The 14,261-nt window shown below is 50.2% G+C and overlaps 1 protein-coding gene across 2 annotated transcripts in view; it reads left to right on the top strand.

Moving 5' to 3' along the window:
- Nucleotides 1-7,592, top strand: part of SPATS2 (spermatogenesis associated, serine-rich 2) — a 78,927-nt gene extending 71,335 nt beyond the window's left edge. For both annotated transcript variants that reach the window (XM_012732634.1, XM_012732633.1), the window contains 4 exons: nucleotides 1,066-1,175; nucleotides 4,076-4,178; nucleotides 5,160-5,374; nucleotides 6,392-7,592. In XM_012732634.1, the coding sequence (XP_012588088.1) occupies nucleotides 1,066-1,175; nucleotides 4,076-4,178; nucleotides 5,160-5,374; nucleotides 6,392-6,697 (734 nt within the window). In that variant the 3' untranslated portion in view covers nucleotides 6,698-7,592. The remainder of the gene's footprint in view (nucleotides 1-1,065; nucleotides 1,176-4,075; nucleotides 4,179-5,159; nucleotides 5,375-6,391) is intronic.
- Nucleotides 7,593-14,261: the final 6,669 nt, after the last annotated feature.

Raw genomic sequence — 14,261 nt, 5'->3', positions numbered from 1 at the left:
GTGGGCTCTGTGCACTCCCATGGTCACTGCAGCTGCTTACAGTAGCCAAGTTAAGGAGCCAGCCTTAGTACCCACGGGCAGAGGAGTGGGTAAGAAAATGCAGTGTGTGTGTGCAGTGGAATACTGTGCAACTGTAAGGAAATGAACTCTTGCCATCGCAGCAACGTGGATGGAATGGAAGAGGATAATGTCAAGCGAAATAAGCCAGAAGGAGAAGACAAGTTCCAGATGGCTTCATTTACATGTGGACTGCAGGGGAACAAAAGAAAGGGTCAGACAAAGCCAAAACAAACCCTTGACACTGGACTGCAAAACTAAGGCCACTTGAGGGGCTGGTGGCGGAGTGGACACAGGGAAAGGAGCGACACCCAGAGGGTCACGGAGGAGGGGGCATCGATGGAGGCAGGGTGTGCAAATACACAGTTGTAGAGGTTTGAAGCTGTAAGCCCTTAAACAGATACAGTGATGTAAACCAACTTTACCTCAATAAATATGAAATAAGGCTATAAACAATCTCCATGTTCACACATAGAAGAATAGTGAGGGAAATCGGGGTATTAATAGGGAATGAACTTCAAGATACATGAAGTAAAAATAACGATGGTCAAGAGAGGGTGACATGATTATCTCCAGTGTGTGGGGCGGGAAAGAGGTGTGTTTGTCAGGAAGGGACTCTGGTAGTGTTGTCAGCAGCAGCAGTACTCTGGGGAGAAACCAAAAGTCAGAAGTAGTAGGGACTGTTGCTTTTCATTTTACACCCACTTTTTCTCCATCAACTTTTTATCACATGTGCATAATTTATATTCTTCTTGATTAAAAAAAATTTAACTGGGAACAGAAAATGATAAATGATGTATGAGTCTTCATGATTCATTAAAAGTATTTATCACTTCACTGCCCACGGAGTCCCTCTAGAAGGTGGAAACTAAACCTTTGGTATTTTATTTTCTGAATGGGTGGGCAGCTAAGTCTTTGTATGTCCAGATACATGCTGCAAAGTCTGTGGTGGAAGTTCTGTATCCTGTTTAGCAGAATGTAAGAGTCATGTTCCTTTTTTCTCTTCAGTGGAAATTCTGCTCAGCCGACAAAAAAAAGCTGAATTTCTAAAGAAGATGACTGATGTGGCCGTTCGGATGTCAGAGGAGCAGTTGGTTGAGCTCAGAGCTGATATCAAGGTAAACTTTCTTCCGTTCTTTGCCTTTCTTGTTACCCTTGGGGAATAAATAGTAAGTCTCCTTATTCATACCCATATGCAGTCTGTTGAACTCAGCATTTAGTCTCCCCAAACCCGGCCCTCTTGGAATTTCCTTACCTCTGTAAATGGTGCTATCATCTAGCCAAGTCGTCCAAGCTGAAACCTTAGGAAATTTCTCCTTCCACATGAAATCTGTCAGCACACCCTGCCATTTGACCGACCATAGATCTCAGGTGACCTTTTCTGTTCATCTCTACCACCCCGATGACGATAAAGCTACGGTGACCCATTGCTTAGCCTCCTTAATAGCCTCTAACTGATTCCACCCTTGTAACACTGCCTCAGAGCTCTGCATGATCCCCCCCCCCCCGCCGACGCCAGCTTACTTCTCAGCACGTTCCTTGTCTCTCTTCTCCAGCCATGTTAGCTCAGCCTTTGAGCAGACAGCACCTGTCCCTGCTCGCTAGAGGACTGCCACACTTGTGTTTCCAGAGGTCCAGAACATGCTTTTTCACCCTCACTCCCCTACTCCCAGCACACGTGATCACTCAAGACCTGCTCATCCTTCCATCTTTCCTTACCACGTTTCCCTATTTTGTGTCTTGATAGCACAGTCCTAACTTTATGTGCATTTGATTAATTCTTCCCATTAGGTTTTGAATCTTACAATGTTACGAGCTGTCTCTAGGGCCAAGCACAGTGCCTATCACAAAGTAGGGATTCAGTAAATGTTTAGAAAACTGGTTGCTTGATTCTAACTTTATAGGGAAGAAAATGAGTAATTTGAGATGTTGAGTATATTATAATGTATTTTACAAGGGTTCCTTGGGTTCACATATATACATTTTTATGTAAAGAACAGTTTCTAAGACTGCATGGGGACCTGAGAGAGGTTGGAATATTCATGGGTATTTTTGGACACTGGCATTCTACATAATTGTTTATAAACCGTAAGCTACATGAAAAGGGGAGTCGGCCTTCTGTCCTCCTAAGCCGTGAACCTCTGTTCTTTCTGAACATGTAAGATTTATTGCAGTGTTTAAAAGTAACACTTGATGCAGAAATATATGGCCTTTCTAAGATAAAAACAGAAGTGGAAGGTCATCTGAGATCTTAACTATTATTCTGACCCAGTCTCGCTCCAGACCTGTGTCATTTATTATTCTCTTCCTCCTTCCTCTTAGGCTCTGTTGGGTGAAATAACGAAATAGATTTTAAATGACGATTTTCTGATTAATTAAAACTACATTGCTAAACTTTATAGAAAGTCTCCTTCACATCTGTGTCATTCAACTATGGGACAGCCCTTTAGAATTAGATGAGAATTCTGGCTCTTGAAGGTTTAATCTTTTCTTCTTTCCCACATGGCTAAAAAGCTGCTAGAAATACTTCCGCAGGCTGATCTATGATCAGTTTCTCACAACATTTCCAATACACTAAAGTGTCATCTAACTATCATCTAAATACCTTATTTCCAGGTCATTCACCTCATTATTCTTAAGTCGTTGGCTCAAAAAAAGTCCTCGAATCTGAGCCCTTCCTGGTGGCGCAGCGGGTTAAAGCTATGGAGCTGTCCGCAGCCACCGCAGCACGAGTTCAATCCCTGGCCAGGGAGTGACCCACAGGGTGCAGCAGACCTCTCCTGTCTCCTGCTGCTCTCCAAAGCAATGTGTTTCGGTCAGTCTGCCTGCTCTGTTCCCTACTCTGTCTCTGGTGAATCCTTTCACCCCCCATACCTCTGGCCTGCACCCCAGTTCTTGTGTGCATACATAAATATTAGGGTAAAAACCCCTGAATTAGTTTCATAATTCATCTGTCTGATACATGTGTGAAGGTGTCATTCCAGAGGTGCATGTGCTTTCCCGAGTCTCCGTATACTCTGCAGCTTGGCGTTTAAAGAGCCAGAGTCGCTCTAGTTCTCCTTTCCCTTTTACTGCTCCTAGATGGTTTGTGAGGATTCTGGTACATCTGATCCGACGCCTTGAAAGGCCAAAGAGAAATTGGACTACTCCTAGTTAGAGAACCGCTGAGCTTTAGTTCATCTAAACTACATGTAGGCTTTTAACTTTTCTTTTTTAATCTTAAAAAGAAAGTCCTTTAATCTTAAGGGATCAGCCCCCCAGGAAACGCCTTTAGCCTCCATAGCAGCTCTTTGCTCCTCATACGTTTCTAGTCACAGTTTCTGCAGTATAGTTAGTTTTTGACCTGACAGGTTGGTTGCTTCTCAGTTTAGCCTGCTTAAAGCATTAAATCACTTGTAGCATAAACTCTTTGCGAAGTTGACTTCTCACTCTAATGATTTTCCATCCTAAGAAATTGTTTGTTTCAAGAACTAAAAAAAAATGCCACTTTCTAAAGAGATGAAGTAAGTTTCCTAAGGATGTTCCTATTAAAGAACACTAAACCGACTTGGTGATGGGAAACCCGCGGGGATTACAATTGAGATGGGAAAAAAAAAATGTACAAAATGATGTAAAAATAAACTTTTGTAATAAAAAAAAAAGACCACCAAACCAGCTATTTACATTATTGTAACTTATGAGCATTTTGCTGCCTCTGTTTCTACTTAAAAATGGCACAGTGTGGCGTCCGCGGTGGGAAGGCCCTTACTGTCACTCTCCTTTCTCGAGGGTCTTTTAAACCTAGTGGGCTTTGACCATCACGTGGCATTCTGGAAAACTCCCAGATATACTCATCTTGGACTCTTAAAAGTGACTGAATTTGATCAGTCACCCATTGGTAAAAGGAAGGCCATTTAGTAAACCTGAAGCAGTAAAAAGACATTGAAATGACTGTTGCAGTCTGTGTGCGCCAGACTGCGGGTCTGCGGGGATACCGCTTGTCTCACCCAGCGTGCTTTTTCTTCGCCCCTTTCTCCAGCACTTTGTTAGTGAACGTAAATATGACGAGGACCTGGGGCGAGTGGCCCGGTTCACCTGCGATGTAGAGAGCCTGAAGAAGAACATTGATTCATTTGGACACGGTGAGATGGGAGAAGGGGGCCGCCCGAGCCAGTGCTGAGAAGCCCGGCTCTGCCTGCTCGAGGCTCAGGCTCCTGTTGGTCTCCTTCACTTGCTGCTTAGTTGGGAGGTGTGTAGACTGTCGTAGAGGACCGTGGACTCTAGTGTCAGGTAGTTTGAGTCTTTGCCTCTGCACTGACTTTACCCCTTTCACCCCTCTTCAGTAAGGAGTGAGCAGAACCCTTGCCCTGCAGAGAGTAGATTCTGAAATAACAGTTTGGGGGGGCACTGTCTGTCAAGTCAGTTTGTGGTGACACCTCAGCCACACCCTGCCCAGTTCAGCACCTGTGCCCTTCCTGTATAAAAGTGGACCCAGGGTAGTGATTGTGAATTCAGCATTTGTCCAGGCATAGAGGCAAGAAAGAAATGGAATTTTAACAAAATTTGAATTGAAATATTAATATTTTTTCAGTTAGATTTGTATTTTTAATTTAGGATTATTTTTGCATAAAGACCCTTAGGAAAACACATTTGTTGTAAAAACTAGTTTTGTTTAAGTAACCTCAATTATTTATAATCATTTCAAACTTGTAAAAAATATTTAGCTTTTCACTTAATGTTTTTGATCTTTGCAAATTCGGTACTTCAGAGTATACCTTGCATAGGGTGCTAGACAAACAATCCGTGCTGTTGTTCCAGGGGCTCATCAGTGCTGGAGCCATAGCCAGGAGCTAAGGAATAGGAAAAGCCACGGAGTCACTCGTTCGTGTGGTGATGGTGTCTTTGCTCTTAAGCAGCTCCTGGCCTTAAAAATCCCTTTAGAAAGCAGTGGTGATTTGGAGGGAGTGGAGGGATGGAGCAGAAGGGAGATTTTTCTTCCTTTTCTCCATTTTGTGAACATTTCTCTATAACTATTCAAGTGGGCAGCTCCTTATTGTGAAATGAAGAAATAAGGAAAACCTTACCCATGATGCTTTTCCACAAATTTCTCATATTTGTTTCAGTGTCCCATCCAAAGAATAGCTACTCTACCAGATCCCGATGTAGCTCAGTGACATCTGTGTCCTTGAGTAGCCCGTGTGATGCCTCTGCTGCTTCCTCTTCCACCTGTGCCTCTGCTCCCAGCCCTACAAGTGCTAACAAGAAAAATGCAACACAAGGAGAGACACCTGCAGCTGCCGCAAACTCTAGTGGCCGGCCCCACCAGCTTCACCCAGAGGTGACATAGCCTCTGCCCTGGGCAAGTCAGGAAGAAAGCTGCCGGATTGTCATGGGTTAAGCGTTGGCAGCTCAGTACATTACCTTCCTCCCTTTATACCCATTTCTATCTATTTTGAATCCTCTAGCCACAGTTGCAGAGAAAGCATTTGGTGTGTATGCTTCAAACCGCCAGCCAGTTTAGCTTGCCTGTTGCCAAGAAGTGTTGACTTTCTGATGCTGGCGGTGATCCTAGCCTTTGTAGGTAGGATCACCTAGTAATTAGTCACTGTGGGAGCTGTGCACCCAATTCAAGGTAGACGAGCACCACAGTGGCAGATTTGCCAGAACACGTCAGAAGCAGCAAGTCAGCACAGTGTGGGACATGCAGGGAGAGAGAGCGCCTGCTGGGGCGGAGCGAGCGCTAGGAAGCCCGAGCCTGTGCTCGTCCCCTTGGTTTGAAGGAGACGGACGCAGCCTGAGGCAGTGCCGTCTTCAGGACTAGTGTGACGTTGGGATCAGGAGTCAGAGATACTGCCGTGCCTTAAGTTTCCTGGGTTGTAACAAAAGGTGTACTGAATGTCAGGCTGGCTTAATCTAGGGGTCGTGGTTATGGCAAAGCTGTAACGTTTATTATCCTAAACCTTCGTTATCTTTACAGATGGCTTCACAGCTCTAACTTCAGGCATGTGATAAGGTCTTTGCCCAATTGAAGGCTTGTAACAACCCAAAAGATGTCCATTCTTCCTTCTTAGCTTTATTCTTTTGCCCAGTTAAAGAAAAATGAACTCCTTTTCTCTTCAGTGGAGAAAATCTCAGGAGTGAAAGACAGGGGGGAAATAGTGACATACTTATTGTCATGTTGTGACTAGGTTGGATTGGCTGACAGAACTCTGCATCTTGAGAGATGCCTAAATTCCAAGTGTGGGGTATCACAATTATGCTTTCAGAACACTCCTGCAAACTGAACAAATTGAACGGGAACAAGGTGGGTATCATCATGCCAAGGTGCTGTGAACATCGTGTTCTCTGCCCCCAGGTACTGCTGGGGGACCGAAGAGGAGGCCAAGGCCACAGGCCGCAAGCCCAGAAGTCCAGCGGCCCAGCGAACCAAGGGCGGCATGGCAGTGCGGGTCGCCACAGAAACAGCTCCTGGTGCTCATCCGGCCCCAGGTACCAGAGTGCTGCCCCCGCCCAGGCTCCGGGGAACACTGATGAGTGGGGCCAGGCTTGCGCCACCGGGGCCGGCGGACCTGGAGCCAGCGCAGAGCCGGGCCCCAGGGCCTCGGCCCGGAAGGGGCTCCCGCAGCGCAAGCCCAGGACCTCTCAGCCTGTGAACGCCTGAAGGGACTTCCAGTTGCCTCGCTTCTGTCCCACATTTTGACTTGATAACTGGACGTTGGGAAACTTATAGTTAGATTTAATAACAAAAAAGTTTACTCATATCACTTTTTGTGCCATTCTAAATATTTTTGGTTTCCTCTTTCACTTCTTCTTTATCATTTTTGGAAGGGAAGCTGTTTTTTTCCCTTGACCTTTCCCAATGATATGGATTGATTCTGATTGGTCATTCATTGCCACCAGGAATCATAGGCAACTGTTGCTAGGTTTCTCACGGGTAAGCGGCGTCCCTCCCTGTGCAGGCTCTCCGCTGCCTGAAGGAGCCTTCCTCAGCACCCCCCTGGGCGGCTGTCTCGGGGAGGCGGAGATGGACCAGCGCTCCTTCCTGTCGCCTTTCAGTCCCAGTGGAGGATTCCCTGTGAGCAACAGCTAACAGGGAAGGCAAGGAGGGGATGTGTACGGCTTTAAGCAGCGTGAGAAGGGGACGTTCAATGGGCAAAAAGCAAGGACGCTAGGAGACGTTGAGCACCTCTGTACCCAGAATCAGGACGCACCTGAGAGTGACGCTCAGAGCAGGGTGTCAGCCTCCTGCTTGGCCACCTCGCTTACCCTGCGCCGTCTTCAGAATGCCTGACACCTTGTTTGCTCCTAGCCTAGGCCACAAGCCAGTCTAGGGCAGTCTCTGGGAAGGTAGCATTTCATTAAAGTTTAAAAAAAGAAAAGTATTTCTTTGTTTCAGTGTTTAAAGATTTTGTTGTTGTTACTGCCTTTCCCGAATTCCTTATTCTGATCCTGAACCAAATTTCTAGCAATATAATGAGTGTGAATCGAAGGTGTTACCTATCAAATAATTGCCATCAGTCTTTACAGCTGAATAAATAAAAACAACTGCATAAATATTCACACATTTGTTTCACAGCAACAAGTGACTTCATTTCATTATCTTTTTCTTTGATCTCGTGGAGTACAGTTCACTCAGTCCACCTGTTAGTGTAAACGAGGGGTCTGGCTCCTAAGTGCTTGCCCACTGCTTATCTTTAGAACCAAATTAAAATGGGAAAGCCAGGATGAGCAAAGGCAGCTGTCCCTTGTGGGAAGGGGCCCCTAGGGCACGGAGTGGGGACTTGCCCACAGGAGAGCTTACTGGTTCAGAAAAGCCACAGCTGCCAGCAGCTCTGCCGGGCAAGCAGAGGTCACCCCCCCCCCCCTCCTCGCCCCTCCGCCCCGTGACAGGAGAGAAGCAGCAGCACAATGGCGCCTGCGCGGAGTAGGTGGTATCAGTGCCAGAACCCCACCCCCCGCCCCCCAAATCTGTGCTTTAATAACAGCAGGGCCTTTTTTTCCTCCAGCATTTGCTCTTGCAGTCCGAAGCCCAGATGCAAGTGGCAGTGGTGCAGAACTTAGCTGCCTCGGGGCTTCCCTGGCTCTTCAGCCGAAACGAGCCAGGGTTCAGGTTGGTTGAACAGATTGGAAGCGTGTGCAGCCTCGCACGTGTGTCTTTCAGTGGAGAAAACAGTAGCCGGAGAACACTGAGAATCCATTTTCTAAGGGATCAATCACCTCATTTTGGGGACTTTATCCAGCAACACCAGCAGCCTACTGGGTGTCGGGAAAAGGCCATGCTTTTCTGAATAATTGCGCGTGCTTAGGAAATGCAGAAATTGAAGCGACCTTGAAGGAGTATAAGGTCTACTACCCTTGTATCCAGAGAGATGGGAGCCACGGTTGTCATAACTACCTTGAAGTTGAAATTAAAATCCCCATATAGGAAAATATTTGAAGATTTGTTTTCTATGACCATAAAACGTTTGCCTGGAAATTATGGAACTTTTTTTAAAAAGATTTTTTTTAAACTATACTAAAATATTTAAAATACTCCAGAAATGTAGAATGTAAAAGCTAGCTTTCCATCTTCCCATTATATATCTCAGGTCATCACTGTTACCAAGTTGGTGTATATCCTCATGCGGCTTTTCTTTTAAATATTTATTTATTTGTGCATATGGAGCGGGGGTACAGGCCAGAGGTGCAGGGGTGGTGAGAGGATTCACCAGAGACAGAGTGGGGAGCATAACAGGCGAATTTACTGAAACCCACTGCTGAGGGGAGCAGTAGGCGGGACAGGTGAGGTCTGCTGAGCCATGTGGGTCACTCCCCTCGCCGGGGATTGAACTTATGGTGAAGCAGCTGCAGCCAGCTTCTCAGTGCTGCACTGTAACCCACTGCACATAAGGTTTTTCAAAGCGTGTGTGTGCAATGATACCTAGGCTTTCAACCGTTTGTAAAGAAGGACTCATACTGTGTATACACTCCATAATTCTTTTAAAAATCCAATGTCTACCATGACTTATTTAGGATTTCATGCTGTATCCTGTTTCTAACTTGGCTAGCTTGACTTTCTTTAATGAAGAGAAGTTAAGTTTGTCTTAAGTTTGAACTGTCTAGCTCATCTCTTGTTTCTCAGTGGCTCCCTAGAGAAGAGAGGCGTCAGGCCCTGGTGAGATCCGCTGGATGGCAGAGCGCCTGCTTAATCCTCACTCTGCCTGCCTGCCCTTTTGGGTTTCCAATGAGAGATTAATGTTTTGCCTTTTCCCAACCTAAAGATAGAACTGAGATTTCTGATAGTTTAACTGTCGGTTATGTTCCTCTTGAGAGAAGTTAAGTTAGCATGACATCATTATGAGGATCAATTTTTTCCTAAGCTCTTTATGGCAATTTCTAAAATTACTAAAAAAGTCTAGTTTCTTTCTTTTTTTTTTTTTAAAAAAAAAAGATTATTTGTGCATATAAGAAATGGAGTGTACGTGGGGCGTGGGGGAGATTCACCAGAGACAGTGGGGAGCAGAACAAGTGGATCTACTGAGATACACTGCTGAGGAGAGCAGCAGGCAGGTCAGGAGAAGTCTGCTGCGCCATGTGGGTCACGTCCGTGGCCCCGGGGACCAAACCCTTGCTGCAGTGGCTGTGGACAGATTCAGAGTGCAGTGCCCTAACGGGCTGTGCCACCAGGGAGGGCCCTCTCTTTCATAAAAAGTATGAAAGTCATGCCCCCATCTCCAGACATACAGTCATTATCAACCAAGAGAAAGTGTAATGCTGGGTTGTCGGAAAAGTCATGATGCATTTTTTGCTTGCAAAACAGGAAAAACAGAACGTGACTTTCCCGAAAACCCAGTGGTCCAGCCATCCGGTTCCTCCTGCAGCTGCCCTGTGAGCACATGCCCGCCATGGTGAGCTTTGTGCCCATCCTGACCTGCCTGCTTCTCCCAGAGACGTGCACCACTGCCCCTAGTGTCTGAGCTCCTGGGCGGGGCAGGCCAGAGGCTGGTGGCACTGAGCCTGGGCAGCACGGGGAGGCTGGAACACTTTCCAGGGAGAGCCAGGGACCATCACTTCCATAGGGGTACTGGGCCTTTTTACCGCCTGCTGTGAGGCTCCTTACCAAGCGGGGAAACACCGCGATAGACTTTGCTGGTGAGGGCCTCACCAGCACCCCACCACCAGAAGCCCAGCTTTGCTCAGGCCACCCGGCCTTTCACCACCGTCAAACAGAAACAGACACCACCTGCCCGGACTGCTCAGCGCAGTGTTGTGTCTTCAACTTAATCATCACACTTTCTCTGTAACGTAATTTCAAGCCTATTTTCTGATGCTGCTATTGGAATTCTCAGACCAACTTGCTAGCACCAGGTGGACTGTCCCCCATAGCACCCCTGAAGACAGACAGTGTCTCCTTCTGGCGGGAAGTCCAGATTATTCTTCTCTGTGGACATGCTGCAGTCGCTGTGATCACTCGCCAGAATGCCCATGCCCTCTCTTCACTACAGGGCTTTTTTCCTAGGACAGGGCAGAGCCTCTTGGCATGGCGGCGCGGGAGTGAGCAGTGAATTCTCTTACGAGCCGTGTGATGTAAACAACTCATTTATACCTGTTAACAAGTCGCGGACCTCTAGAATTTCCTCATTTGAAAATGTAATGTGGTTGGTTCACATTAGCTAGTATCCTTCACTAAAAAGAATGACCTAGAATGAGGAAGGAGAGGGAGGTCTCAAAGTATTCCAGAGTGTTTTGGTGGGAGCAGGGAACCTTCAGGGAGGCTTCACCCTGAGCTCGTGTAGAATCCAGCACGCGCTGGGGGTGCTCAGGGGCCTTTAGCGACAGTTGCTACCACGAAAAGCCATCTCATGCTCTCCACAATCCTCAGAAAAAGCCTTTCACAAATGAAGGAACTGTAAGGTCCGCACCCTCCCCCAGTTGCCAGCTGGTCAGTGGCAAAATTCCATGGTCACCCAGTCTAGCCTGACCTGAAGAGGTGAGACGCCCCAGGCTGCACATCTAGGGCCTGGCAGCACTAGGCATGGCTGGGCCCCAGGAGGGAGGGCAGTGGCCCTGGGCTCTGTCCTCTCCTCGTCCTCGAGAGCCACCTGCGCCCTCACCCCTGTGCCAGGCAGCAACGCCTGCGCTTTGGGGTGGAGAAACTTCCTCCTCCTTTGTGTCTTGAGCGTTTCCCCCTGCTAGGCTCTCCCCCTTCCCGTTCCTTTCGTAGATGGCACTCCCACAGGCCTCCCACGCAGCGCCAAAACACAGCCTCCCAGTTTCTTGTTGACAGTGACTTTGAGTTGTCTCTGAGCAGGGCTCCCCCTCAGCCTTCCCCTCCCTGTGACTCCCCACCGAGGCCAGGATGAGTCAAGAGCTGGGGGGTGGGGAGGCACAGGAGAATGTGGGGATCCCACTGTCCCCCCCAGTACTGTCCCCACTGGCCCCTAGGACCCCCCAGGGCCCTGTTCAACCCTCCCCAACTTCCATCTTACTTTCCTACACTGGTGGGTAGGTCACTGCCTCTTGGGGTGGGGGTGGGTGGAGAAGGCAAGGAGTTCCACACTGAGAACTAAGGGAACCTGTAGGCCAGGCCTGGCCAAAGATCTGGGGGAGAGGTAAAGGGGCAGAGAGGAAACTGGACAGACCCTACACCCAGACACCACCCTCCAGATAGAAAAGATTCCTGAAGTCAGGCTAGCACCACTCCCCAAACTCACACACAGATTCTTTGAAGGATGGTGGGGAGAGGGTTTAAAGGACAAAATGGGTTGGTAGGTTCTGGGACAAGAAGAATGGTCAAAGCATTCAATACATGTGAGTATCACCAAACAGCACAAGTGTTTTTGTTGGGACTGTTGGAGGATAGTTAATGTCTGCCTCAAAATTTTCACCTGTAAATTGGTAGTTACAGTAAATTCATGGAGTTATGATGAAAATCAATAGGATAGGCCCTTCCTGGTGTCACAACAGGTTAGGACGCAGCACTGCAAGCTGCTTCAGTGCGAGTTCGATCCTGGCCCCAGAGCTGACCCACATGGCGCGACAGACCTCTCCTGACTGCTCACTGCTCCCCTCAGTAGAGCACTTCATCGATCTGCCTGTTCTGCTCCCCACTCTGTCTCTGGTGAAGCCTCTCACCCACCCCCCACCCCCGGGCCCTCTAGCCTGTACCCAGTTCTTGTGTGCATAAATAATCCTTAAAAAAAAAAAAAAAGACGTAATGTCCAATACCACCCCAGCCCAGATAAGGCAGGACCAGCCAGCCGAACTTGCAGCTTACAGGGGTGACCCAGGACCTCTTGGGTCTGATACACAGCCCAGCCCACCAGGCCTTGTGAGTGCCCAGCTTGCTCATGGTAGGGGTGAGTATGATGGGCCTGGCACTGGTAGATTGTCAGGTGCCAGCCTTGTCTTCTACCAACATGGGTACCTCGAGGGAGTTTCTGTCTCTAGCTCTGCCGTCTCACTTGTGAAGTGGAGGGTACGCGGCGGAATCTCTTCGGCTTATTTCCTGGGACTCCTGTAAAGATCCGAAATCAGGCGATAAAACATTTGCATGAGTCAAGTGTCACATTAATTTCATCCTGCGCTTGAAGTAGTTGTCACCCCATTTTACAGACCAGACTCGAGTAACAGAAGGAACAACACAGACTCCGAGGGCAGAGCTAAGCTAGGTGGTCTCACCCCAGTTGTGTTTCCACCGCCGCCTCACCTGGCTCTCAAGAGTGCGCTGATTTCTAATTGCAGCCTCCCTAGTAAGGTGCTTGGGCATCACCTGGAAGGATGTACAGGAGCTGGTGGGGAAGGGATTACTTGGCAGCCCCGGGCCCCTGGAGAGTGGGGGCTGAGGCGCACTCCCCCAGCGTGTGGGATCCCAGAATTCAGAGGCGTCCTCACCCACCCCGGCCCCCCGCCGCCCCCAAGCACCGCTCTCTTTAATGCAGGTGCCCAGGGTGTGGGCTCGGGTCGCCGGCGCGGCGGGCGGCGGACCGAGCGGCGGACGCGCGCGCTCCTTGCTTTTCCAGGTGGTGACTGCGGACGTGTCTCCTAGAGGGTGGGGGTGCTGAGCCCCCAGCTTCAGTCGTTCGGAAACAAATTGCTGTTTTGGCCCCGGCGGCTCTTCTGGGCGCGGGCGGGAGCTGCGCTCCGGCAAACCGTGGGAGGGAGGAGGAGCGGCGCTGGCAGCGCTGGCGGCGGGGCCGACGCTGCGCCAAGACGAGCTGGCGATGGCCGCTCCCCTCCCGCCTCCGACCCCCAGCGGAGAGGTGGCCGCGGTCGCCCCTTCGCGGCTCTGCCGCCTAGTCCGGGTGGGAGCGCGCGCTGGGTCCCCTTTCCGAGGACGCACGCGCGCAGGTTAGGAAGTTTTCCCAGGTCCGCCTGCTCCACGTTTGCACCCCGACTCTCTGGCGCAGCCCGAGAGCCGCTAAAGGTTAGGGTCCCCCCAACCCCCTTCCGCCCCCGGGCACCCGCGGGGGGCGTTCATACCTGACTCGCAGGGCTTCCATTTCCTGACAGCTCTTGCGGGCGGGGGCACCCGCTGGCCCGCGGGCTCCGGCTCCCAGAGGGTCAAGCTGAGGCTGCGAGCAGCCGCAGCGCGGTGTTCAGACCTCGCTCACCCCACCCCGTCCGGCGTCCTCCTGGACACCCCCTGCGCAGTCAGAGCTCCTCCCGGGGCTCCAACCCCCGCCAACTACCTCCATCACCCGCGCCTAGCTGCCCAGCCCCCTTTCCAATTACATTTTTCCTGGGGGCTGGAGGGGGGCGGGATTCGCATCTTCCGAAACAGACACACTCCGCCCTAAGCTCTCCTCGGGTCCCTCTCGCGGAGGAGAGGCTGCGAGGAAGCTCAGTGAGAACCCCAGGTTGCAGAAAACGACGCCTCGCCCCAGCGGCAGAGTCAGGCCCAGCGGGACCCGCACTGGCCCTTCGCGCTCCGAGGGGCGGGTGGGGCAATTCGGGGCTGCAGGGGCGCGGCTGGAAGGGGGCAGGCGCCGCCCACCCGCCCCCTCGAGGTCCCTAGTGGGGGAGGATCCCTCGGCGGGAGGACTGTCCCTTTAAGGAGGCGGCCCTGTCTGGGTGTGCCCCGTCTCCATGGTTACCCCGGTGCTGGCTGCGGGCGCGGGAGGGAGGGAGGGAGACTGCCACTTCTCCCCGACAGACGGAGGGAGCTGCGGGGACCCGGCGCCGAGCTGAGCCCCCACGCGAGCCGGCCGGCAGCCGAAACGCGAGCGGAAGGTGCGGCGAGTGCA

The sequence above is a fragment of the Condylura cristata genome, unplaced genomic scaffold, assembly GCF_000260355.1.
Source record: "Condylura cristata isolate star-nosed mole 26May11 unplaced genomic scaffold, ConCri1.0 scaffold00034, whole genome shotgun sequence".
Lineage (NCBI taxonomy): Eukaryota > Metazoa > Chordata > Mammalia > Eulipotyphla > Talpidae > Condylura > Condylura cristata.
Note: the sequence above shows the minus strand (reverse complement) of the source record. Positions and strands in the feature narration are given on the sequence as shown.